This window comes from Hyperolius riggenbachi, chromosome 1 (assembly GCF_040937935.1).
Source record: "Hyperolius riggenbachi isolate aHypRig1 chromosome 1, aHypRig1.pri, whole genome shotgun sequence".
Lineage (NCBI taxonomy): Eukaryota > Metazoa > Chordata > Amphibia > Anura > Hyperoliidae > Hyperolius > Hyperolius riggenbachi.
In genome coordinates, this window is record NC_090646.1 from 408,567,208 (window position 1) to 408,593,308 (window position 26,101).

The 26,101-nt window shown below is 41.8% G+C and overlaps 1 protein-coding gene across 2 annotated transcripts in view; it reads left to right on the forward strand.

Annotated features, from left to right (window-relative positions):
• Positions 1 to 26,101, forward strand: part of GLIS3 (GLIS family zinc finger 3) — a 619,418-nt gene that overhangs the window by 543,943 nt on the left and 49,374 nt on the right. For both annotated transcript variants that reach the window (XM_068271394.1, XM_068271395.1), the window contains exon 9: positions 22,792 to 22,952. In XM_068271394.1, coding sequence (XP_068127495.1) covers positions 22,792 to 22,952 — 161 coding nt within the window. The remainder of the gene's footprint in view (positions 1 to 22,791; positions 22,953 to 26,101) is intronic.

The following is a 26,101-nucleotide window of genomic DNA, read 5'->3' on the forward strand; positions in this document are numbered from 1 at the left end:
GCGGGACATTGACATAGGACAGTCAGCTATACTGATTACAATTTTAATGCAATCTTTAGGTAGACACTTTAGTTTAGTACACACTAGATTGTTTTCGGCCTTTCCAGTGCTGCCTCTGTTGCAGATCTAGCATGTTTACGGCCGCTCGTGATCATCCTCGATGTGCCTGCATAGGATTGTCTGAGCCTTTGCTGACTTCATGGCTCTTCCTTCTTACCCCTCCTACTCAATGCCACTCCATCACGCACCCCATGTTGTTCCTCCGACGGTCCCCTACATAGCTAGACGCATCTTTACGGAATTGGCTTAGAACTGTCACCCAAGGGATCAACAGTCTTTGCTCTTGCATACGAGGCTTTATATTATAGATATGGTATGATTGCACCAACATTGTACACTCATATACAGTATATGTGACCACCAGTGTAACTGTATGGGCCAAGTTTTTATATATAACAATAAAATGCACATTAATACACTGTCCTGTGGTGTTACACATCAGGGTTGCTTTCTAACAGAGCTAAACAGTTCCACTTAGTTGATGGCAGCTTTGCAACTCATGATGCTAGTAAACAATAAGGTAGTGGAAGAATAGCCTGCTCCCTTATTGTAAACATGAGGCTAATAGTAGATTAAGAGTAAAATAAGTTAAAAACAGTTTAAAATGAGATAAGTAACTGGACAAGTTACTCCTATTTTATTTCCTGAAGAAGCAGGCTAATGCCTGTGAAACGTGTTGCATTTTGCAGTGTACGAATAAAGCTTTTTTTTACTGAATATTAACTGCACCTACAAAGAATGCTCCAGACCACGTGAGCACAATTGTGAGTGGTGCAGAGGTCAGCATCTGCAACGGAGGGAACCCTGGGACACCGGAGCTGCGCCGAGGGACATATAGGCTGCCAGGAGCTGGAGGAAGCCCCAGGTAAGTAGATCTTGTTTTTGTTTTCCCTCAGGCCTGTCCTTTAAAGTGTACCCAAGGCGGTGCAGGTGGGTGCAGATGGGACACAGAGGCATGTTCCCTGCTGCAAGACATACCTCTGAGTCCACCCCACACAGCTCTCTGCTCCTCCACTGGTGCCCTATAACCCCCAAAATTGGCGACAATGATTGTCGCTAATCTCAAGGGTAAGGGAGGAGTGAGGTAATCCCTGCTCAAACGCTTACTGGGGGCATTTTTGCAGGCTTTCCCCAGCTGCCATTGGGCAGCTGTCTCTCCCTGGCCACTCCCCTGCCTTCCTCCCTGCATGCTGCTTTGTGTGTGAGACACAGGGCAGCTCTCTTTCCAGCGTCGTGACCCCAAGGGTCACAGAAACCGCAAGTGGTCAGGCCACAGGAGCTGCAGACGGCAGCAGGGATTGCGGCTACCTGATCCGCCTAGCCCCCTGGATCAGTTAGCATTGTTTTGTTTAATTTACATCCCTGCCTGGGGTTCTCTTTAAGTTGGCATGAAATTGCACAAAAATTATGCAAAATTTTGACTGGATTACACAAAATCAATTGAATGTCCAAATCATAATTACATATGCCCTTAATTGTGAAACTGTACGCAAAATTTTCCACAATCCTGTTCAGCACATTATAATCATCACTGAAGGCTAGGGCTCCATAGAAAAAAAAATACTATAGAGCACTGTGAACTGTAATCACAGCTGCCTCTGTCTTCATGCTCAGTGATCTGAATGCTCAGAAAGGTCTAAAGAAATACCATGTATTGAAGCAATAAAAGTTGCTTTCGGTAATACTTTTAATAACTAGACATAGAAATAACTGGACATAGTTTTCTAGACAACCTTTATTTTTTTTCTTCAGGCATTATGCAGAACTGGGTCAAAACCATACAAAACTGAATGTTGCATGCACAATCTTTTCTACAGTTATGATCCAGTTTTCTATCATGCTTGAAGAAGAAACACTGGACTAAACCTCCCTTGTATTGATGTAAGATAGAAGAAGCAGTTTAAACAAGCATGTAAGGCTCACTACACTATGGCCTTAATTCATAAACAGCAGTGCGATAAGAAAAATCTTGTCGGGAAAATACCGCTCTCGGTATTTTCCCGGTCTGTGTGCTAATTCATAAAGATTTCCCCAGCTGCCCTTAGAGGTCGGTAAATTACCACAGCCCATTGAGCGGTAGAGTGTCTAGATTCTCTCTTTGCCCTGCAGAAATGACTCACACAGACGGCTCTCTCCAAAGATTACTCAGACAGATGAGTCACACAGTCTTTCCCTGCCTGCTCAAATGACTCACACAGACTGCTCTCTGACTCTCTCCACAGATGACTCAAACAGACTTCGGCTCTCTGCACTTTGCATTCATCAGAGCTGTCAGAGCTGTCGGTAACTTGTTAACGCCTCCCTAGAGGTGTCGGTAACTACCACCAGGCTTACCGCTTGTTGCAGGCTTTATGAATTGATATTTGCTGACAATTTACTGACATGTGTTGGCGGTAACTACAGCCAAGTCAGGAATTTATCTCCCTGGTCGGTAATGTCAGCTTCTCATGCGGTAACAGCCTTTATGAATTGACACTTTACTAAGTAGTCGGGAAAGTCTGCTGTTTTCAGCATTACCGCATGAGGTAATACTTTATGAATCGAGGCCTATGTGCAGTAGGTACCATGTAGTACTCCATACCACCTGAAATACATTGCACAGAAAGCAATGATGGATGTTCCCCTTGCTGCTTTGTACTGCCTCACAATGTATAACACACACAGCAGTATTGTTAACCCCATTTAATGTAATTTAATTGAATGAGGCTGAACCAGATAGTAGCATGGTAGTGATGCATTGTGTATAATGCGCAGCCACTGCCACTATTGTCTATTATATTGTATAAAAGCTTTTAAATAGTACAATAAAATCCATATTGTAAAAATCTGAGCCGGATGAAAAACAGTTTTAAATGCATATCTATCTATAATACGGAGCTATGAACAGAACAAACTCCAGGAAAACAATACAAAGTACAGACAATGGTTGATGTTCAGCTAGCATTATTTATACTGTACATGCTCAGTTTGTAAGAACAGAGCTAGCACATCTTAAACTTAAATGATTTTTTTTAATAAGAATATGACAAGAAAAACACTCACACACATACATTAAAATTGATGTCACAGATTTAAAGTGGAAGTATAGTCCAAATCCCCCCCACGCTCTAAAGCTAAGTTTACACATATGATAATTGTTGCCCAGCAGGGGTCAGGAAATGATCCCTAGAGCAATAAATTGGGGACTTTTGCTGTACAAATACATTGCTAACCTTTAGGCCAGCGATGCATCCTGTGGCTATGGAGGGGGGTGGAGTGTCGACAACCGGCACTTAATGAAGTGGATTCCTGCAGGTGGATAAAGCAAAAATAACATTGCAATCAATCCTGCTCAGACGCGATGCATCCTTATCAATGTCCAAAGCCCTAGCAGGATTCATTGGGTGGCCTCTGTATAGTGTACACACTCTTAAAGAGACACTAAGGCGAAAAAAAAATGATGATATTATGATTTGTATGTGTAGTACAGCTAAGAATAAAAACATTAAGATCAGATACATCAGTCTAATTGTTTCCAGTACAGGAAGAGTTGAGAAACTCCAGTTGTTATCTCTATGCAAAAAAGCTATTAAGCTCTCCGACTAACTTATGCTGGGAATACACGGTTCGTTTTTGCCTTCGTTTAAACCTTCGTTTCGATTGTGCCTTTTGTCCTTTTCGATCCCGAAATAATCGGTCATACGGTTAATATCACCACCCACGGTTTCGTTTTTTTTTTCGATTCTGATGGTTTCGTTTTTCCAATGATCGAAGGCTGCAAAGAAACGAAACGAAAATCCCTTTTTACAGGGACGGACTAGCATAAACGAATATATAATCGATCTGAACAGCCATCAAGCCTACCAATGGCTCGATTAGATGGATAAAGAGAGATAATATCAAACATGTTCGATCACTAGTCGTTCGTTTTTGGGGTCTATTAATCGAAACTATAATGAGATTATGACTATTTTCACATACGTTTTCAACACTCGATTCGTTTACCGAACGAATCGAAGGTTTAAACGAAGGCAAAAACGAACCGTGTATTCCCAGCATTAGTCGTGGAGAGGGCTGTTATCTGACTTTTATTATCTCAACGGTAACTGAACTGTTTACTTTTCCTCTGCTAGAGGAGAGTTCATTACTTCACAGACTGCTCTGAAAGACTCATTTTGAATGCTGAGTGTTGTGTAATCTGCACATATTATAGAGTGATGCAATGTTAGAAAAAACACTACATACCTGAAAATAAAAATATGAGAATATTTTCTTTGCTGCTAATCTTCTAGTAATTATTCATAGTACACAACCAATTCATTATATCATATATTTTTTTTCGCTTCAGTGTCTCTTTAATTGTTGGCTGAAACCATCATTATCGTCTGTTTTGGCTGACAATTATCATGTGTGTGTATACCAGATTAGCCATATCATAAAAACCTTTGCAGCTCTGTGGGCATAGCAGACAAAATCTTTCTTCACCAAAAACACTGGAGTGGATGCCAGGATACACCATATCCAAGTAATGATGGCTCCTAGTAATGCTGTTTTCTGAACTGGGGGGGGGGGGGGGGGGGGGGCTTGTGATTTCTACACAGATTACATTACTGTGGGAAAAATGCAAATAGAATCAGGATAATTTATTCTGCCAAGTACGACGTTAGATTTTGGCACAACAAGGTCGGTGGTGGTACAATAGAGAAATGGTGCATAGCATAAAGTACATACAGTAAGTAAACAAGAGATATATATAGTGCATACATATACATACTGTGGATACACACAGGTACAAAGCATATACAGGCATGGAATATATAGCATAGGTGGAAGGATCTGTACTGGCAGACCCAGGAGAAGAGAACAGGTGGTAATCCGCTGCTGTCTATGGCACTCAAACGCTTCTACAGCGATAATTTGAATCAGATGCCCCTGGTCTGTCCTGGGGAAGAGAGAGAGTAGAGGAAAGGAAAAGAAGAGAAAGAGAGATAGGGAGAGGTTGTAAAAGAACAGTTAAAATGAGACCCCTGGTATTGTGGCATAACCTGGCCGGTTAGTGTCCCATTTGGCTGGCTTTACAGTCGCTGGTCTGGCAGACAGATTGGTGGGGCAGGGTCTGGCAACCGAGGGACATGGAGGACCTAGCAAAGTTCGCCTGTGGAGGGCCTGGCATACATGGGCACAGCATCTGAAATGAGGTAGGGTGGCCAAAGTTCTGGCTTCCAGTGGAGACATTGTAGGCAGTGGTGGGATGGCTGGAGCTACTGCAAACTGCCTGCTTAAAAATTGAGGCGCTGGCAGGCCAAGGGGAGCTGGAGCAAGCTGCCTCTGGTGGTGCTGGCCAACAGTGTGCCTTTCCCCTAGCAATGGCGGGCAAGCTGGTGTTGAGCTGGGTTACAGGTGCAGCAGGAAGCTCCATCTGGAGGAGCAACAGCATCTCCACTTTTACAGCAGTGGAGTGGCTACCATGCCTATGGCAATAAGTGGGGCAGCGGAATCAGGCCCTCTGTGGTCACAGTGGAGAAGTGGCTGCGTTACCATGGCGGCTAGAGGAGCGGCGGTAGTCAGGCCTCTTCTGCTCGTGGAGTGGCCCACGTGCTCCATCCTGGTGTCCTGGCCTCCCGGGCAACAGCAGCATAGCAGCCCACGTGATGGAGAGGATCCGGCTGCTTGGATGCCAAGGTTGGGCAGCCTCATCTATCCCTGCGGTGGAGAGGGAAAAATGTACATGGCGACTGGTGTGTGTCAGCGGCATCAAGCCCCCTGTGGCCGCAGCGTTGGAATCGGATGTCGGGCAGCACACAGCTGATCAAGACCCCATCATGCAGCATCCTGGTTTCTTCGGCGACGGCTATTTAGCAGCTGAAGGCACGGTGCTGGAATAGCTTAGCGCGTGGTGGCTGGATCAGCTGGGAGCGCGTCTTTATTTCTGCAGAGAGATGGGGATGCCTGCAAGTCATCTGCTTCCCAGGCAGCAGCAAGGACTGGCTACATGCAGACCGACACTGAGGTCTGCGGACAGAAGGAAAACTAGGAGGAAAACCAATTGTAGAAAGATAAAATGATTAAAAGAGCCGTAGCCCTGTGTGCCATGGCTACCTAGTCCAGCGCCATCTGGAAATAGATGGTGCGTCTTGAAATAGTATAACTCTATTGGCAGTAAAAAGCAGAGAAACAAGTTTCCATTGTATATTACACCAGACTGCAATTTTATTTTAATAAGAATACTGTTTTCAAAATATTAGCCATGATTTTATCTAACATTTACATTATCACAAATAAAATACAATTACAAACATATGACAGAGCAATTGTTATTAACATTGAGCATCTGCAGTGCTTCTGTATCTCTGCTTATGGCATTATTTCTATGAGTTTTTTGGAAGAGGAAAGTGCTGTGTGCCTAATTTACTTTTCTGCAGGCCCATATTGGTGACATTATATAATGCATAACATGTTCTAGCGCTATCCTGCTTTTTAGCCATCTGCATTGTTTTTTAAAAGTCCTCACATGTTTGTAGTGAGCATATGGCTCAATTTGTAACTCCGTGAGTGCACACGTGGGTGATAGGTAATCTGGATGTTATAAAATACACATAACTTGTACATTTAGCGAGTGCACATTTGTATTCAAAACAGATATTTCAGTTCTATGACATACTTCATTCAAGACTTTTATGTTTCACATACAGAATTTACCCTATTCTACACCATAACATGCATTATATAGTTCTTATCACTCCAGATTGTGCAGCAACTATTCCAATATTTTAAGAACCTAGAAAGGAAAGGATTTGGGAAAGTTGGTGTGCTTTTTTTCTAAACATAAATAATTTATAAGAAAGTCAAGGAAAATTATAAGTTTAAAAAGGAAGGTTCTTATCATTGTGGTTGTTATTATTGCTATTCAATTCATTTATATAACACAATAATTTTGTCCCTGAAAGAAGCTTACAGTCTCATAGTCATGATCTTATATCGCTGCCAGAGGCTAATTCTGGGAATACACGGCTTGATTCTGAGCCATTTAGATGGCTCAATAGATAATTCCCGACATGTTCGATCTCCCGCCCGATCGTTTCCGGGCTGGATTCTGCATGGAAAACAATGGAAAAAGATAAGAAAAACGAGCGGAGGATTAAAGAATTGCCTGCGAAATCGAGAGGGGAATCAATCGGGCGGGAGAATCGAGCAGCAAAATCGAGCCGTGTATGCCCAGAATTAGGCCAGTTTGAGGAGGTGTAAATTAACCCTCCAGTATGCACACACAGAGCACAATAATTTTACTGGTATTTACACAACTGACATAGCGTGCACTGCGCAAATAGCGCAACTCACTTTACCTAGATAATGTGTTGCTAATGTAACTGGTGTTACGCAAATAGTGCAAGTAATTAAAGTGCGTTACACTAGCAATGAATGAATTCCCTAGGTAACATGTCAGTAGCATAAATACCATTAAAATTGCAATGCGTTGTGTGCAGATAGTAATTGTACCAGCAGTTAGTGAATATGCTCCAATATTACATAGAAGGTCACAAGAAGTGAAGGCAAGACTAAATAAATTAAAAATAGACAAGGCACCTGGCCCGGATGGCATGCATCCTCGGGTCCTAAGGGAATCAAGTTCAGTTATAGATAAACCCCTTTATCTTATCTTTTGTGACTCTCTTTCAACTGGCAGAGTCCCAGTGGATTAGCGTACAGCCCACGTTTTCCCATTATTTAAGAAGGGCAAAAAAATCAGATCCAGGAAATGATTGACCTTTAAGCTTAACATCAGTTGTATGCAAACTATTTGAGGGGTTACTAAGAGATACTATACATGACTTCATAGTAGAAAATAATCTTATTTCTCAGCATCAACATGGGTTTACTAAAGACAGGTCCTGTTTGACTAACATGCTCAGCTTTTATGAGGTAGTGAACGCTAATGTGGATTTTGGGAATGCTGTAGATGTGATATACTTGGACTTTGCAAAGGCCTTCAACACTGTTCCACACAAAAGTCTGGTTCAAAAGTTGAGGATGCAAGGACTGGGGAAGAGTCTGTGTGCATGGATAGGGAACTGGCTAATGGACAGAAAACAAAGAGTTGTGGTCAATGGATCATACTCAAAATGGGAGACTGTTAGCAGTGGGGTCCCACAGGGGTCTGTACTGGGTCCAGTGCACTTCAATTTATTTATTAATGACCTAGTAGATGCAGTAGTGAACAATGCTATTTTTGCAGATGATACAAAATTGTGCAGAATCATCAACTCTCAGGAAGATAGTGTCATATTGCAACAGGATCTGGACAGGATGGCTATATGGGCACATACATGGCAGATGAAATTCAATGTTGAAAAGTGTAAAGTCATGCATTTTGGTCGTACCAATGGTCTAGCACCATACAAAATAAATGGGATACAGTTGGGGACATCAAACTTGGAGAAGGACTTAGGAGTACTCATCGACAACAAGTTAAATAATCGTATGCCAAGCCGCTGCAGCTAAAGCTAACAAAATTTTGGGATGCATTAAAAGGGAAATAAAAACTCGAGATGCTAGCATAATATTGCCCCTGTTTAACTCCCTAGTAAGGCCACATCTGGAATATGGAATTCAGTTCTGGGCACCACATTACAAAAAAGATATTGCAGTTTTAGAGCAGATGCAGAGACGAGCAACAAAATTGATACGTGGGATGGAAGGTCTCACTTACCAAGAAAGGTTAGATAAACTGGGTTTATTTAGTCTAGAGAAAATATGCCTTAGAGGGGATCTAATTAACATGTATAAATACATCAGAGGGCAATATAATAGCTTGACGAATTCATTTTTTGTCCCTAGGCCTTCTCAGAGGATTAGAGGACATAATCTGTGCATGGAAGAAAAACGTTTTAGCCATTTATTTAGGAAAGGGTTCTTTACAGTAAGAGTGATTAAGATGTGGAATGCATTGCCACAGGAAGTCGTTATGGCAAACTCTATACCTGCATTTAAAGGGGGCTTAGATGCTTTCCTTGCGTTGAAAGACATCCATGGCTACAATTACTAGGTAATGCCCAATGATGTTGATCCAGGGATGTTATCTGATTGCCATCTGGAGTCGGGAAGGAATTTTTTTCCCTTTTGGGGCTAATTAGACCATGCCTTGTAAGGGTTTTTTCCCCTTCCTCTGGATCAACAGGGATATGTGAGGGAGCAGGCTGGTGTTGTACTTTGTTCTCTGGTTGAACTCGATGGACGTATGTCTTTTTTCAACCAAAATAACTATGTAACTATGTAACATAAAAGTAGGCATGAATATTGTGTGGTGGCATTAGACAAGGCATTAGAACTGAAGACTGTGCAGGTTCTTGGATTGGGAAGATTGAAAGGAGAAGAGGTAAACAGGATCATTTTATTTTTACTTTACTACAACGAAGGGCAGGGTAGATGAAAAATCAGTGTAGGGTTAGAGGCAGCCCCCGCCGCCCATAAGGCAGGGTGAGGCAGGTTCCTAAGGCGGCGGAAGTGGGTCGGGTGGCGCCCGCTTGGCCATGGTTGGGGCTCCCCGTCTGCACGCCCCCTCCAGCTATTTTTCAGCTGGCAGCGAGCGGGGAAGCAATTACTCACTTACTTCCTTACTTGCGTTCCAATGGCAGGCATTGCAGGAAGTGACGAGGCGGGAGGTGGAATGCAAGTAAGGAATTAAGTGAGTAATTGCTTCCCCGCTTGCTGTCGGCTGAAATGAATGTACCGAAAATAGCTGGAGGGGGAGCACGGAGCCCCAGGTGAGGGTTCTGACCCCCCTCCCCACTGCTGTGCCCGCTGCTTCCCCTTCCTGGCTTATACCCTACTAGTACCGGCTTATAAATTAAAAGGGGGGGGGGCAGGCTTGCTCGCTGCCCGTCAGGTCTCCCCCTGCCTCAGACAGGTGTATATTTCTCACCAAAGCTACCTCACCCTTTACCGCATTTCTAAGATTACTCCTAATGTCCCTAATCAGTGCCCTAAATGTAGGTCCCCGAACCCCACCTTTCTCTACTTGCTTTGGCTATGAGTCCCCATTGCAGACCTATGGAAACAAGCAGTTAAATTCCTACATGACACTATGGGTTCACTTGTCTCCTTACATATCAAAACGTGTATACTCAACATATTTGAGGAGGACTCTCTCAAATTTGATAAAGCTTTCTTAATAGAAACTACTTTTGTACTTAAATAATGCATAGCCTTCGGCTGGTTGTCTTCAATATCCGCTAAGCAATTGGAAGTCTTAAGATGGCCACTAACGGTCCAATTTCTATTAAAAAAAATCGTTCGAAATTCTGATCGGATTGGTTGTAAATAATCCCATTGATGGGCACAACGGATTTTCATTGGATTTTCATCAAACCAAAATTTGGATTTTCTCGTCGATTGTGATAGGAAGCAAAGATTGGTTCGTTGATGGTGTAGTGAACGATTTCACTTCCGATCACTTTATTTTTGATCGCTTTAATGATTTTTCGCCAGAAATTAGACTGTTAATGGCCATCTTAAAGTTGAATCTATTTTCTTTTAAAAAACTTGTCTATCAACATAGGGATTGCCCCTCCAAATGTAATAAAATCTGGGGCCATTGGCTTAATAATATTAATCCCAGTTAAATTTGTTCTTGTTTTATATAGATATGCCTCTTACTCGTATGACATTTTGCGCTTCCTTGTCTGCTCTCTTTGCCTCTGCATTTCAACATTAATGATCGCAGATAGTTATTTTATTATTATGCTATTTCCTCTGATTCCACTGTATTACCTTGTACTCAATTGTTGTACTAAGTTTACCATGTGGATTCCATGTTCACCGATTGTATTGTGTCCTCTTGTTTGAACCTGTTCTTTTTTATCCTTAATAAAAATCTTTTGGTCAATGAAATAAAAAATGATGTGTGTGTGTGTGTGTGTGTGTGTGTGTGTGTGTGTGTGTGTGTGTGTGTGTGTGTGTGTGTTCAGACGGAAGTCACAACCAGAAGAAGCAAGGTCATATAAAATATTAGTACTACAGTAAGTAGGAATATTTGCCCAGGCACAGAAGCGGTGCACTGAATTTACAGCGGTTGTTCATTTTACCCAGTAGAGGGTTTTAATAGGAAGTAGAACCTGCAGTATTTCGTTATAAATTAAGGAACCTAACAACTGAGTACCTGGCTTGGGGAAACAGAAAATGCTGGACTATCCTACTTGCTGGCTAAGTGGATGTCAGTGGCTTGTTACAAATTTTAGCAATGTCCTTGGGAAGCAGATGAGGCTATTTTTTCTAACAAGTGTTGAGAAACATGTTATTATTTAAATGGAAATGCTCTACATACTTATTGTTTTAGTCAGTGATTCAGGTATACTTTAAAGGGTATTGATAAGCTATATAAGCTGTCCACTGTAGGCCCGGCATAGTTAGAAACAAGCTATTTATGTCCATGGAAATGTGCTTCTCTAGGTACAAGTTTTACATTCCTTTACACAGCTCTAAAGTCATAAGGCAAGGTCTAGATGCTGTCACAAGATTCTAAGTAAAATGCAAATAGTGAGTTTTTGTGTTTAAACCAGATGCTCTGTTAGTAAAGAAATTCTATGAAAGCATCAAACAGAGATAAGAGGACAGGAGGCTTACATTATCTATCATCACATTATGAATCAGCATGGATACTATGTGAGATGGCAAGAACAATGCCTCTGTACCACTAATCCATACAATATGTTCCACACTAGGACATAGAAGCCATTTATTGAGAATCCACAGGTAATGGAGCACAGCATGTACAGTTCCTAGATTTTTACACTTACTTTATATTGAATTCACTCTTTGAAAAGAAGTTTATCTGCTTTACTTTCCATATAAAGATGTTTATCTGATGTTCAGTATAATCAAACTGAGTTTTCCTCCATCTCAGACACTAAAATAAGTAAATGTGCTAAACACTCTCTGATTCATTCAGAGACAAATCTAGATTGAAAGGAATCCCAGTTGCTTTAGTTCTGAGCTGATACACCACTATGGTCACATATGTGAGTAAGCCCACAATGCAGCGCTGTGATTCATAAATCATGATAAAGTCTACAAAAGCCTAGTAAGAGAGGCTTGTCTGGCAAGGGAACATGTTGTATTACCATCGTACTCGAACGTGGACTTACTCATAAGCTGCCTGAAGGAAGCTGAAGAACATGAAATGCTGAGGAACTCTATGAAATGGGAATGGAATGTATGAAATCCACCCAGAAAAGCTTAAATCACTGTTAAGTGAGACATGGAAATGTAATCAAGGCAAGAAAATATCTCATGTTTGAAAAATATGTTATTTTAGTTACTAGTCTATAAAATCAGATGTACTGTGTACACTAACTGTCTGCTTTAAGGCTCCCTGACTTACCGTAATTAGTCTAAAGTCACTTAGTTTAGTATAAGAAAGCAAGCTGTGCTGAAAACATGTGAGATTATAAATGAGTGTAATATCTGGAGCTGTGGACACTTTGCATCTACTGTATGGTGTGCTTGGGCTGTCACATACTTCAGCAGGGATAACTGTGTATGCATGTCACTTACACATAACATTCAGCTCTGTGAACGGCCGTAGTGCTGAGCTAACTCATATGAAGTGATCCACTTGGCTTGCTTTATACGTTAACAGACGGGCTTGCCAGCTGCCTTCTGTTTTTGCTTAATATATTTGTACAGTCCAACGAAATCTGGAACAGCGGCCTTCAAAATGAAAACCACAAACAGCAACTAGCGGGGCATTCCCATAAACACACAGAGAGCCTTATATGGATTCAAACACTGCCTTGTGTTGTAATAAAGTACACTTTAATTCTAATGTGGCTGCATGTTTCATGCTATTGATGGATTTCCATGTTTTATTGGGGCGTGGCATGTACCATGTAATGTTCCATGTGATTTTTTTCCTATCATCATCAGCTGATCCATTGTTTAACACTTTATTGCATACCATCAGCTGATCCATTGTTTAACACTTCAATGCATATAGATAGATAGATAGATAGATAGATAGATAGATAGATAGATAGATAGATAGATATTAGTTTTTCTGTGTTCCAGAAACATTTTTGGCTTTTAACTTTCTGTAAAACAACTAAGCTATAATGAATGAGGGAATAATCTGCCCATAGTTCCATTTCATATCTAAAGTTTTTTATTAGTATTTTTCTGAATCAAAAAGTACAGATGGGCTGTCATAAGAACCATCATACCACTGTGACATTTAAAAGTCTTACTCATGCTGCACAATACTTTTTTTTTATAATTGTTTAAAAATAAACCCCATGAAAGAGACCTGAAATGAGAGGAATATGGAGGCTGCAATCTTCATTCTCTTATAAACAATGCCAGTTTCCTGGCTGTCATGCCAAGCTTTTGACTTTAGTTGTTTTTGACAAACAAACATGCAGCTGTGAAGGTTAGCAGAGTTACCGCTACCGCAAGCGGTAGCAGGGCGGCAGTTTCTGTGTCTCAGCCAGCGGTTTCCACCGCACAGTCACTTTGTGACATCTTGCCTCAGGGCAGCAGGGACACCGCCGCCGCGGCCGGCGGCATGGCAGCGCTTCCCGCTACTCAGCCGGCATCTACTAATCTTCTTGCCAACATGGATACTGCACACAGCCTCTCTGTCACTCAGAGGCTGAGGCTTACACGCGCGAGGGCCAAGCGACAGGACCTTTATGCTTGTAGAAGGGCTGTCAGCTGACCAAGCCGGTCAGCTGACTCCTTCCGCTCTTCTGATTGGATGAATGACTGGGGCAGAGCTGAGGAGCTCTTCCAGTACATATAGGACATGTTTGCCAGTCATTCCCTGTCTGCTGTTGCGAATACTATATGTGCTAGCCAGGGCCGGCCCGCTCATGAGGCGGGGTGAAACATTTGCCTCAGGCGGCAAACTTCTAGGGGCGCACCTGCCCGGGGGGCCGGCCGCCGAGCCGGAGGGGTAGCGGGCAGGTCGGGGGTATTGGGCCTAGCGGTGGGGATGGGGGTCGGACCCCCTCCTCCCTCGCCTGGGTCCACCGATCTGCGCTCCCCTTCAGCTGTAATTAGGAAGCAGCCGCTTGCAGATCATAAGAGGCAACGGGCGGGGAGGACTCACCTTTTCCGCGTTCCAGCGAGCGCTCCACTCACGTCACTTACTGTATTGTAAGTGGACGGTGATGCAGGAAGTGACGTCAGTGGAGCGCTTGATGGAACGCGGATAAGGTGGGTGTGTGTGTGTGTGTGTGGGGGGGGGGGGGGGGCGGCAGCAATTTTCTCCTAAATTTGCCTCAGGCGGCAAAAAGTCTAGGGCCGGCCCTGGTGCTAGCTCTCAGACCTTAGCTAGATCCTACAGTGTGCCAGAACCGGCAGGAGCTGGGAATCCACATTGAGTCAGTTTCTTGATAGCTTAAAGTACTAATTGCATTGTTTATCTGTTATGACCTCTTGCTTCCTTGACTACGCTCTAGTCTTCTGATTCTGTACCTTGCCTTTCTGATCTCGTTGCCGAACTATTGCCGATTTCACTACACACTGATCCTGTCTCTCGATTCTGTACTGTCTCTGTCCGTGAGTTGCTGAACCTGCCTGTCTGGCTACGCTACCCTCAGTTGTAGGTATCTAGCCTGAGGGGTTCCAGTATTTCCGCTCCTCGAAAATACTGCGCTGCATTAAGGTCTGAATCACCCATTCCCATCTTGGTGTGTTCAGCCTTAAACCGAGGTCTCTTAGCCTTGGGAACTCTCGGTAGCAGCATTGTTCACCTCATTCCACCTGGTGATCTCACTACTTTGCAGATTAGGATCTTATTGTCTATTGATCCTTGCCTGCAGTAGTGTCTGTGGCTCATTTGTGTGCCTGGGATTCCTGCTCCTCAGGAATTCCTAATTTGTTCTACGTGTATTCATCATTACTGTTGCACCAAGCACTCACACTTTAGGTGTCCAGAGGTTAGTTCATACTCGCATTATTGATAATTCTGCAGATCATCCATAATCGGGTATATCTGCATTCTTGGCGATTCTGCAGATCGCCAACAATCAGATTCTCTCTGTGGGCTGACACCAATCGTTACAGCAGCCAGTGGAGTCAGACCAGAGTCAAAGCATGTGATCTGAATGCTCAATCTGGGCCAGCGACTTAAAGTATTAGAGACAGCGCATCAGCACAGAAGCTAGACAACTGTTTTATTTATCAGAGATTTAAGATGGCAAAGTAACCAAGCAAAGTCCCGCTGCACCAAATGGTAGGGTAAAGTAGAAAATCTTTTAGTCTTTAATCCATCATCAGTGTTACAGATAAAAGCTCACGCATATCGGAGCAATAGGTGGCTCCTTAATCATAGCTTACAAATGCATGTGTTACACAGGTTATATAGTGTAAGGCCACACCCCGAGGGGTGTCCATCTTGGGTGTCCATCTTGGGATTAACCACTTCAGGACTCAGCCTTTACCCCCCTTAAGGACCAGTGCTGATTTAGAAGATCTGTGCTGGGTGGGCTCTACAGCCCCCAGCACAGATCAAACAACAGGCAGAGCGACCAGATCGCCCCCCTTTTTTCCCCACTAGGGGGATAAAGTGCTGGGGGGGTCTGATCGCTCCTGCATGCATGTGGGTGGGGGGGGGGGCACCTCAAAGCCCCCTCCACCGCAGGATTCCCCCTCTCCCTCTTCTCCCTCCCTGCCCTGGAGATCGGAGGCTGCACAGGAACGAAATAAAACAGCAGCAGTCCTGTGCAGCCTCTAACAGGCTCCTGCCTGTCATGTGACAGCGATCCCCGGCCGCTGATTGGCCGGGGATCGCTGATCTGTTAGCAGCGTTGTAAAAATGTAAACAAAGCGTATTATTTCTGCTTGTGTTTACATTTAGCCTGCGAGCCGCGATCGGCGGCCCGCACGCTATTCACGGAGCCCCCCGCCGTGAAATGACAGGAAGCAGCCACTCGCGCGAGCAGCTGTTTCCTGATTAACCACTTGCCGATCGCGCACTCATACTGCGCGTCGGCAAAGTGGCAGCTGCAGGACCAGCTGCAGGCTAATTAATCAGCAAGCAGCCGCTCGCGCGAGCGGCTGCTTCCTGTCAATTCACGGCGGGGGGCTCCGTGAATAGCCTGCGGGCCGCCGATCGCGGCTAAATGTAAACACAAGCGGAAATAATCCGCTTTGTTTACATTGTACGGCGCTGCTGCGCAGCAGCGCCGTAAGGCAGATCGGCGATCCCCGGCCAATCAGCGGCCGGGGATCGCCGCCATGTGACAGGGGACAGCCTGTCACTGGCTGCACAGGACAGATAGCGTCCTGTGCAGCCCAGATTGCCAGGGGGGACAGGGATGAGAGGGAGGGGGGGAATTTCGCCATGGAGGAGGCTTTGCGGTGCCCCCCCCCCGCAACACCCAGGCAGGCAGGAGCGATCAGACCCCCCCAGCACATCATCCCCCTAGTGGGGAAAAAACCCTGATCTGTGCTGGGGGCTGCACAGCCCACCCAGCACAGATTAGCTAAAACAACGCTGGTCCTTAAGGGGGGGGTAAAGGGTGGGTCCTTAAGTGGTTAATTAGCCTGCAGCCGGCGACGCAGATGTGCGTCGCTGGTCCTGCAGCTACCACTTTGCCGACGCGCGTTATGAGTGCGCGGTCGGCAAGTGGTTAAAGAATAAAAGATTTTCTACTTCACCCTACCATTTGGTTCCTTGGTCACTTTTCCGAACGTTGACATTTGATTTCCCTGCTCCCATTTGTGCAACACACGTGAGTGCAGCAGTCTCCCCCCCCCCCCCTTTTCTCGTATTGATTTAAGATGGCAGCCTCCATATTCATCTAATTTAAGGTTCCCTTTAAGAAGTCATGTTTTTCAAATCAAGCAGAATGTCTGACAGAAGTCTAATGCTAAATGTATATGATGTGATCTTTAAAAACAATTGGTTTATTGATTTGTATTGAAAAATGTTTACATTTAAATCATACCTGTTTGTGTGCCCAAAAACAAATTTAATGATCATTAACAATGATTCCACTGCTCTGACTGATCCTCTGGAAAAAAGGCTTAAAGAGACACTGAAGCGAAAAAAATATATATGATATAATGAATTGGTTGTGTACTATGAATAATTACTAGAAGATTAGCAGCAAAGAAAATATTCTCATATTTTTCTTTTCAGGAATATAGTGTGTTTTCTAACATTGCATCATTCTCTAATATATGCAGATTACACAACACAATGATTCTTTCAGAGCAGTCTATGAACTAATGACCTCTCCTCTGGCAGATAAAAAGAAAACTGTTCACTTACAGTTGAGATAATAAAAGTCAGAAGACAGCCCTCTCCACGATTTTGAAAGTCGTAGAGATTAATGGCTTTTTTGCATAGAGATAACAACTGGAGCTTCTTAACTCTTCCTGTACTGAAAACAATTACACTGATGTATCTGATCTTAATGTTTTATTTCTTAGCTGTGCTACACATACAAATCATAATATCATACATTTTTTTCGCTTCAGTGTCTCTTTAAGACACTGATGAAGAGAAAATGTGTTTTTGTTTTATGATCAGTTCAGCCATATTTTTTGAATTATGATTATATTGTCTATCTGTAAATGTGACCAAATTACAAATCTTTTGTAATTTGGTCACATTGTACTGCGCAAAGCCAGCTTTAGGTCCAGTGATTTACAAAGCCAAAAGGTAACTCCATACTTCTCAAGAGAGTTCTTTGTAATTCAGAGTAAAAATAAATGGCTAGGAACTTTAGCTGTAACAAAGATATTATAGCCAAGCAGGAAGGATTTGTTCACATCTAAAATCAAAATCGCTGATGGCATCAATTTTCTTTTGTTTAGCTTTTTTACCCCCCCTCCCGGCGCTCCACTGAGCGGTACGATTTTGTACAAAGCGCTTTTGCAGAACGATTCCATAACGTCAGGAAGTGAACTCTTTGACCCGGATAATAATAAATACAATGTATTTATTCTTAAAAAAGCGAACGCAATCGCCGGATAAAAAAACCCAAAATGACTTGTGAGCATTTTGCATTTTCCCTATACCTTCCATTGTAGCAAAATTGCCATGAAAATGGTACATACAGCGCTTTTGTGAATGGAAAGCAGACGAAATGCGCTGATATGAACTATCCCATAAGGATTCATTGCACAAGGTATTTTAGGGTGTTTTTCAAAGTCCTCGGCACTCAAAAAAAAAAACGCCCTAGGTGTGAACAAGCCCGAAGAGAGTGCAGAGATACAAATACTTTGTAAAAATATTGGTGGTGACTCCCAGAGGCCCACCCATTGCTTGGGTCTGGGTAGTGAAAACTTTTAACCCTTTGATGACTGCTGCTGGAGTTGGAGTGTGATCTGAACTGATGGCTTTACAAGCATTGCCATCAGATTCATTCACAGCAATCTATGCAGGGTGACTTTAGGCTGGTAAGATCTGGATTCATTAGCAAAAGGATTCGTGTTGGAGATTGTAATATGTGTATATTTACTGCCAGGAATTACTGCCTTGATGTCAAAGTCCTTGTGCTGTAATTCATCCATAATATTTAACTGACGTTTTATAGACCATAGTGTGTTTATGTAGTCTAATGACTATTTTAGTGTAACACCATTGAAAGCTTTGTTTAGTTTCAGTGGTAAATGAAAATAGTGATTCTGTACTTAAGTCATATATCTTTACTATCTCCTGAAATGTAACTACTTTGGAGCCTGATGTAAACCAGTTTTCTACCAACTGAGACTTGCCCAATGCCTATTCATATGCAAAGTTCTAGTGAAGGCATCCTTGCTGTGCATTTCAGGCAGCACTGGATAATAGCCACATTTTCATTAAACACAGAAGGAGAAGTTATCTTGAGTAGCAGCCATTTGAATACATTAGCTCACAAACGGTGAGTAGTTCTACAATTCTGGAAGATTGTTCTGTAAATGAAGTGACAGCTGTCTGCGATGTATGTGTGAGTTTGCAGCACAGTGTATGCGTACAGTATTGCATAATAAACTTAGCAGTTCTGCACAATGTACTTGGCCATTTATCACCTTCTTCTGTGCATTCATAGTATATTTCCTAATCAAAAACATATGTTGAAGTGCTACATTCCATTTTCTGAAGGCTGTTTGTTCCTGAACATTACACAATATGCATCATTATTTACGTCAGTAGATTAGTCTGGAGCTCATGCATAGCTGGGATACAGTGATGCAGAAGTAATTAGTAATTGCTAACCTGGGTATGTTACAGCAGTGTGTAAATTCTGTTTCTGAAAAAGCATAATTCTTAAAGTGATTTACATTTAGAACAACACACCAAATAAATGCTACATAGCCAAAAAACCCTCCTTATATAGGAGCAGTAAATAAAAAGTAAATGTATATGATATGTACTGTACAAAGTAATAATCATAACATAACTGCATAAGATTCAGGGAATATTTTTGAATAACTACCGTCACATAAAACCTTAAACACCAGCTCTAACCATAAATGTTTTCTTTTGGTTTCTTGGAAAATGTTGAGAACATCTGTCAGGTATTTACAACTATCTGTGACCTCATTGGAGGAATTCCTTAAAAGCCCTGTCTCACTGACACAAAGTGCTGTACTCCGAAATCTGGTGGTCAAGAAGTGGAGGAGTGCAAGAAAAATGTGACAAAGGTTCTAACTTTTGCCTGCTCAACAAAAAAAAATAAAAAATATTCTGTTTTTGTCCCTGCTGGACAGATTTACCTGGCTTGTTATCTGGACAGATAAATTGGAAAATTCATTCAACATTCTGTACAAAAACAAAAGAAAATGCTTTGGTTAGAGTCAGCACTAGGAGAAAGGTCCACTTTACGAATTCTATAAGCAAATCATGTCTGTGGGGAAAAACAGGGGTTCCCTTATTCATAGTCACAATAGCAGTGAATCCTAAGAAGATGAGAAAGCTCATGCTTCAGCTCAGATTTTAAGGACTGCCTTTGCCTAGAATGTAGCATGTATACAGGAGGACCCTCAACATTGCCTTAAGTTCCAACATGCCTAATCTTTAGCAATATTTGATACCAATAGACCTACTTCCTAAACTAAAAATTAGCTACTTACCCTGCCTACTGGAAGCTGCACTGTCATGCATCAAGTGTCATTGCTCCTCTCCTCTGCATAGTAACAGATGCAACGCCAGCCTGTAGCCTAGCGAATTGTCTGTACAGCATGGTGCTCCAAACTGTCACATGAGGGATCAAACCCTGAACCCTGCAGGTGACAGTAATTAGGAGTGTGTATGTAGCTTTACATCTGTGGTAATGCTGGCATGTGTACACAACAGCTATCTGTGATCATCAAGCCAATTTCAATGTAGCTTCCTGAATGCCTCATAGTGTGCTGATCTCTTCCTCTGGGAGAAGTGGGTGGCAAGCCTAAAGTATAGACTTCTCTTTATTAGTGATGAGCATGGTCGGTTGCTAGTAAGTTTACAGAGGGGGAGACTAAAAGTCCTAATGTACAATGAAGGGTTAATGCATTTAAAGAGAAACTCCGACCAAGAATTGAACTTTATCCCAATCAGTAGCTGATACCTCCTTTTACATGAGAAATCTATTCCTTTTCACAAACAGACCATTAATTATACTGATATTTGTATGTATGACTGATATTGTGATGAAACCACTCCCACAAGAAACTCTTGAGTACGTACTCTTGGCAGTTTCCTGTCTGTGAACCTTGCTGCATTTTGGGAAATAGCTGTTTACAGGTGTTTACAACTGCCAAAAAAGCAAGCAGCAGCTACATCACCTGCCAACAGTAAAAATGTCACCATGTAATAAATATCAGAATGTAAATGAGGGATTTAAAATATTTTACAATGGGCAAACACTGCCTAAATCATTTATACATAATTATTGTAAAAATGAAGCACTTTTTTTATTACATTATTTTCACTGGAGTTCCTCTTTAAGTTCCGTAAATCTGCTCTAACCATGCAACAACACAGGGAAAAAGGACCAACATCACCCAGGAATGGTATTTTTACTGTACCCTATTGTGCTCGCCCGTCTTTCTATTCTGCTTGATGATTCTCCATGTTGCTTGCAGTCTTGATTGCAGAGACGCTGTCTCCAGTGGCTGTCCTCTTCAAGCTCTTCCACTCAAATGGGATGATGTGGCAGGACATTAAAGCTAGAAATGGGTGGAAAATGTCTGCTGCCATGATGTAAGCCATCGATGGGGCTTATTTGAAACAAGCACCATTGTTCTCCATTATAGCCTATGAAATTCTCCACTTTAAAAGCAGTAAAAAAATGTTTTACTTTTTTTTTTTAATAAAGTGGCAATCAAGCTAATCATGACTTTATAAATATTGTGATTAGGGATTTCTGGAAGTGGTGATTTTTACAGCTATTTGCCTCTTTTATAAATATAACAATTTGAAAAGAAAAGCCTTATTTCAACAAAAAGACAATAACCTAGTAAACAGCGAACAGTCTGTCCTTTCTTTTATAAATTGCCGCTTAAAGTGAACCTAAAGGCAACAAAAAAAAATGAGATTAACTCACCTGGGGCTTCCCTCAGCCCCCTGCAGACGATCGGTGCCCTCGCAGCTCCGGTCTGATGCTTCTGGACCCGCCGGCGACGACTTCCGGTCTCGCCGTCACCGGCCGACAGGCATGGGAACGCGAGTGATTGTTCACGTTCCCAGCCTGTATATCGCCCCCTATGCTGCTATTGCGGCCTCCTGGCCGCAATAGCAGCATAGGAGGCGATATACAGGCTGGGAGCGCGAACAATCACTCGCGTTCCCATGCCTGTCGGCCGTTGACGCCTAAACCGGAAGTGTTCGCCGGCGGGTCCTGGGCCATCGGAGCAGAGCTGCGAGGGCACCGATTGTCTGCAGGGGGCTGAGGGAAGCCCCAAGTGAGTTAATCTCATTTTTTTTTTACTTTAGGTTATCTTTAAGTGTAATTAGCTTAGCTGTTGCAGTATGCAGATGCTTTCCTTGGTGCTGAAAGTCTGCTGCTACTGGCAGCAGGTGTTTGGCACAAGCAATCTAAAACCAAAGGGTATCAGCTGAAAAAGCCACCAAAACCATCTGTGTAAAAAGGGAACTGCCATAGACTTCAATGTTATTTGCAGTGATTAGTGGCTATAACTATAAGCGGTGAAAAGGATGCCTGTTATGTTATAGTGGCTATATTATCTATATATCTGCTGTATAGATCTGCTACATCATGGACATATTTGCAAAGGACCTGCTTTCTATTATGCTTACACTATATGTCCTTAATATAATAACAGCTACAGTATATTTTTACAACTGCATCTGGCCTTACTATTTGTTGGCGACTTGGCAACTGTAATAGCAATGATGAGTCACATGATCAGTTGGGCAGCCAAGTGAGACATTTGTGAAGAAAAAGGCAGGACCTTTATTTCACAAAGCACAAGGTTATTGGTTAGTCATTTTCAGAAATTAACAGATTGCTAAGAACACTTATCACCCATTGGACGTTCTGTGTATTTATGAAAAAAAACTTTATTTCACAGCATATCCCCTGGGTCTGACCTGCTTTCTCAGATGTATAAAGTCTGATTAATTATACAATCTGATGTGAGCACTGAGCACCTGTTTGACAGATTGCTTATTTACAAATATATGGACACTGATTGCTGATATTTAATCCCACACCTACATGTACTAAATACATAAATAGATTCCATGTGTTGGACATTTTCTTTTAATGAAGAAAGCTGCATTTCTGTCTGCTTTTAACAAATAATCTCTTTGCTGTTCAATAGATTTTCACCTCATCTGAGTCCAAGGAGAATGAATGTTCCTATAAGTATGATGCAGAGGCGAACCCCACAGCCCCCTCAAGTACAAACTACAGGGACAAATTATTCAAAGACTTACCCAATAGCAAATGCATCAGTGCAGCAAAATGGTCTTTATGTGCAAGGTAAGTTTGGCCATTATTTCATGGAAATCAGTATAAATGTAGCAAGAAAGAATAAACTAACTAGGTACTAACAGCTGGATTTTCAAACACTGGACACAAATACATAAGGAAAAAACTAAACTAAAATGTTTGTTTATAAATTGTATTACAATTCAGCAGAAAACTTTAGCTAAGATGTACTAATTCATATTTAAAATCAACTAATCAGTACTCAGCAAGACCATGTAACAGTAAGTAACACATGTTAGTGTGGTAGGCAACACAATTAGCTTTGTACTACATTGCGCAGTACAAAGCTAGTGATGGATGTTTTGTGACTGATATTAGACCAGATCTCTGCAGAGATTCTAATACTGAGTGATGCAAAGGTGAAAGCAGGTAAGCAATTAAAGTGAGGTTGGTTGCTATTGTTTATCTGATCTAATAGGGTACATTTGCTTCAACAAAATGAAATGCATGATAGTTGTGTTTTAAGCAACTTTGCCCTTTGTGTTTAATTACTTTTTGTTGTTGGTTGTTTGTTTGTTTGTTTGTTTTTTCAATTTAAAATTAGCCTAAGCAGCATTTTTTTTGCCCTTTATTATTATTATTATTTTTATTTATTGGATTTATATAGCACCAACATATTACGCAATGCTGTACAATACATAAGATTATAGACAATGATAACAGGCATAGACAATAGATACAACAATACAGGTAATAAAAAGCAATAAGATACACAATACAGTACAGGTAGTATAATGCCAGATTATACACTGGAGTGGTAGTGTTAATAATACAGGTTCACATATTCTGGGTAGGGTGTACAATCAAGTGTGATACACAGGGGGAGAGGGCCCTGCCAAAGGCTTACAATCTAGAGGGAGGGGGTGGTGAAACAAAAGGAGGGGGGTGCATCAAGAAGTTCTCGGCAGAGAGCATTAGGGCAGCGTCGAGGTGAGGTAGGCCTCCTTGAAGAAGTGAATTTTTAGTGCTTTTTTTGAAGGTGTTGAAGCAGGGGGCAAGCCTGATGGGCAATGGGAGAGAGTTCCACAGGATGAGGGCAGCTATAATGCATATATAATGCTTATGTATGCATTATTGCAATAACTGCATACTACTATTGTCAAGTTCATTGAATGTCTGTTGCTTGTGTCACAAAGATCTTGCTAGCAGTGTGATAGAAAATCCCTGAACCACATTCATTTTGGTTTGATTGCCCAAAAAAATTGTGTGAGTTGTGATAAATAGATGCTTGGAAGTTTTTATCTCTGTCATTCATCAAAACAGACAGTTAGTTCTTGGTATCCTGGTCAACCTAGGACAGACTGAGAATTCTTCAATAGCATGATAATCATGCATTACTTACTGCTGAGTATTATCACTATAGGTAATCTATCCACTCTGAGATTTGCATTGTTTTGTATTAACCTGTAGGCAGCAAACATTTGTTGTGGATCCCCAATTTATCAACGTATTGAAGCGATCCTCCACATTGGCATTCCAAAGGGTGCTTTATCATTTTGTTGGATGGATGGTAACACATACCCTGTCCAGAAAAATCATACCTGTCAGGTTTCCACAGTCAAAAACTAGACATTGTGAAAACAGAGAGCTGTGAACAGGCCCATAGGAAGGCATGGGGCCATTCTGCATATTCATTGCCTGCTGATGGCATCCAACCAATATAGATGGCTGCAGAACACACCAATGCTTTCCTGTGGGCCCCCTCACATATGTTCATTTTCACTGCATGTTTGTCCATTGTCCATTTGTCCGGAGACATGACAGATACATTTTTTTTAATGCAAATGCATCACCATTCATCAAATAGAAAGGCAAACATCTTCTCCTGAGAGGTAGCCCTCCCTCTGGATCCCTCCCAGAGTAGGAAAGTGTATCCATATAATGCAGATACAGTACCACTACAGCAAGTGTGAACCAAGCCTTAACATGATAGAACCATCTATTCAAGCATTTCCTGTCCCCCTAATATTTTTCAAAGTCTGTCTTTACATTACATTAATCTTAGTTAGTGTCCTTTCCTCATGCTCTTTATGGCTTTGTAACACTTTCTCTTTAGATTGTATTTTATATTGAATTTCTCTACTTCTTCTATGTTGATCATGAGCATTCCTTTTCTGATTCATGTGTATGTTTTATGTGCTATCCTACTTAGTTCTTGAATAGGGATGTTCAGTGAAATGCAAATAATTCTAAGTTGATGTAGTATTATGCAAGTATATTCAGCTTGAAAATCGAATCCCACTAAGGTATTACAATTTAAAGCTGTATACAATTTCAAACACAATATGCATAATCCTTCATCAACTGGAAATTATTTGCATCTCATTGACCATTGCTATTTTCTATATGTTCAGTTTGCCATAAGTACATTTGGTTTTCTGCTGTTAGATTTTTTTTAATCTTTTTTCAGCATACTCAAACTTTAATTTCAAAGTTTACAGACAGAGATATCCTGAGGTTTTTGTTTTTTTCTCAGACCACCGTAATATTTCATCTGGTTTATATCACACCTCTTGATTTCTTACAGCCAGACAGCATCTTTTGTACCTCAGCACAACTTTGTCTGTCAAAACCTGCTTATCTCACAGCTGTGATGAGACGCTAACAAGTGCATATGCAAAGTATGCCTAATTCTTGCTATGGATTACTGTGCGGTTGTCTTACAATGTACTGTCAAAAGGAAAAAAATACCTGAGATCTACTTTATAGAATAACACAAATCGTTATTTATATGCTACAAACCTACTGCCAAAGCAATCTGCATATTGATAAGTAACAGCATCCCCCTCTGGTGGGAGGGAAATGTAGGTGTGAGTAGATTAGAAGAAGAGGCATTCTCAGTCTCAACACTGAAACTGTAGTTGAGCTGGGTTGATGGTGTAACGCTGTACACAATCTACAATAATACCAGATGTGTACTTGGCGACTGGCTGACTGTGCACTGAGCACAGATCTCAGTTGTAACACACAGGTTTTATGGAAGACAGATTTTCACCTTTTAAAGTCCACTTTTGTTGAGATAAATGCAGAATATTTAGTTAAGATCTATGTATTGCAAAGATGAATGGCAAACGTTTATTCAGCGGCCTTATTTTGCATTTAAGTCCATATATAACACTTCCATTTCACAGTGTGTTTAT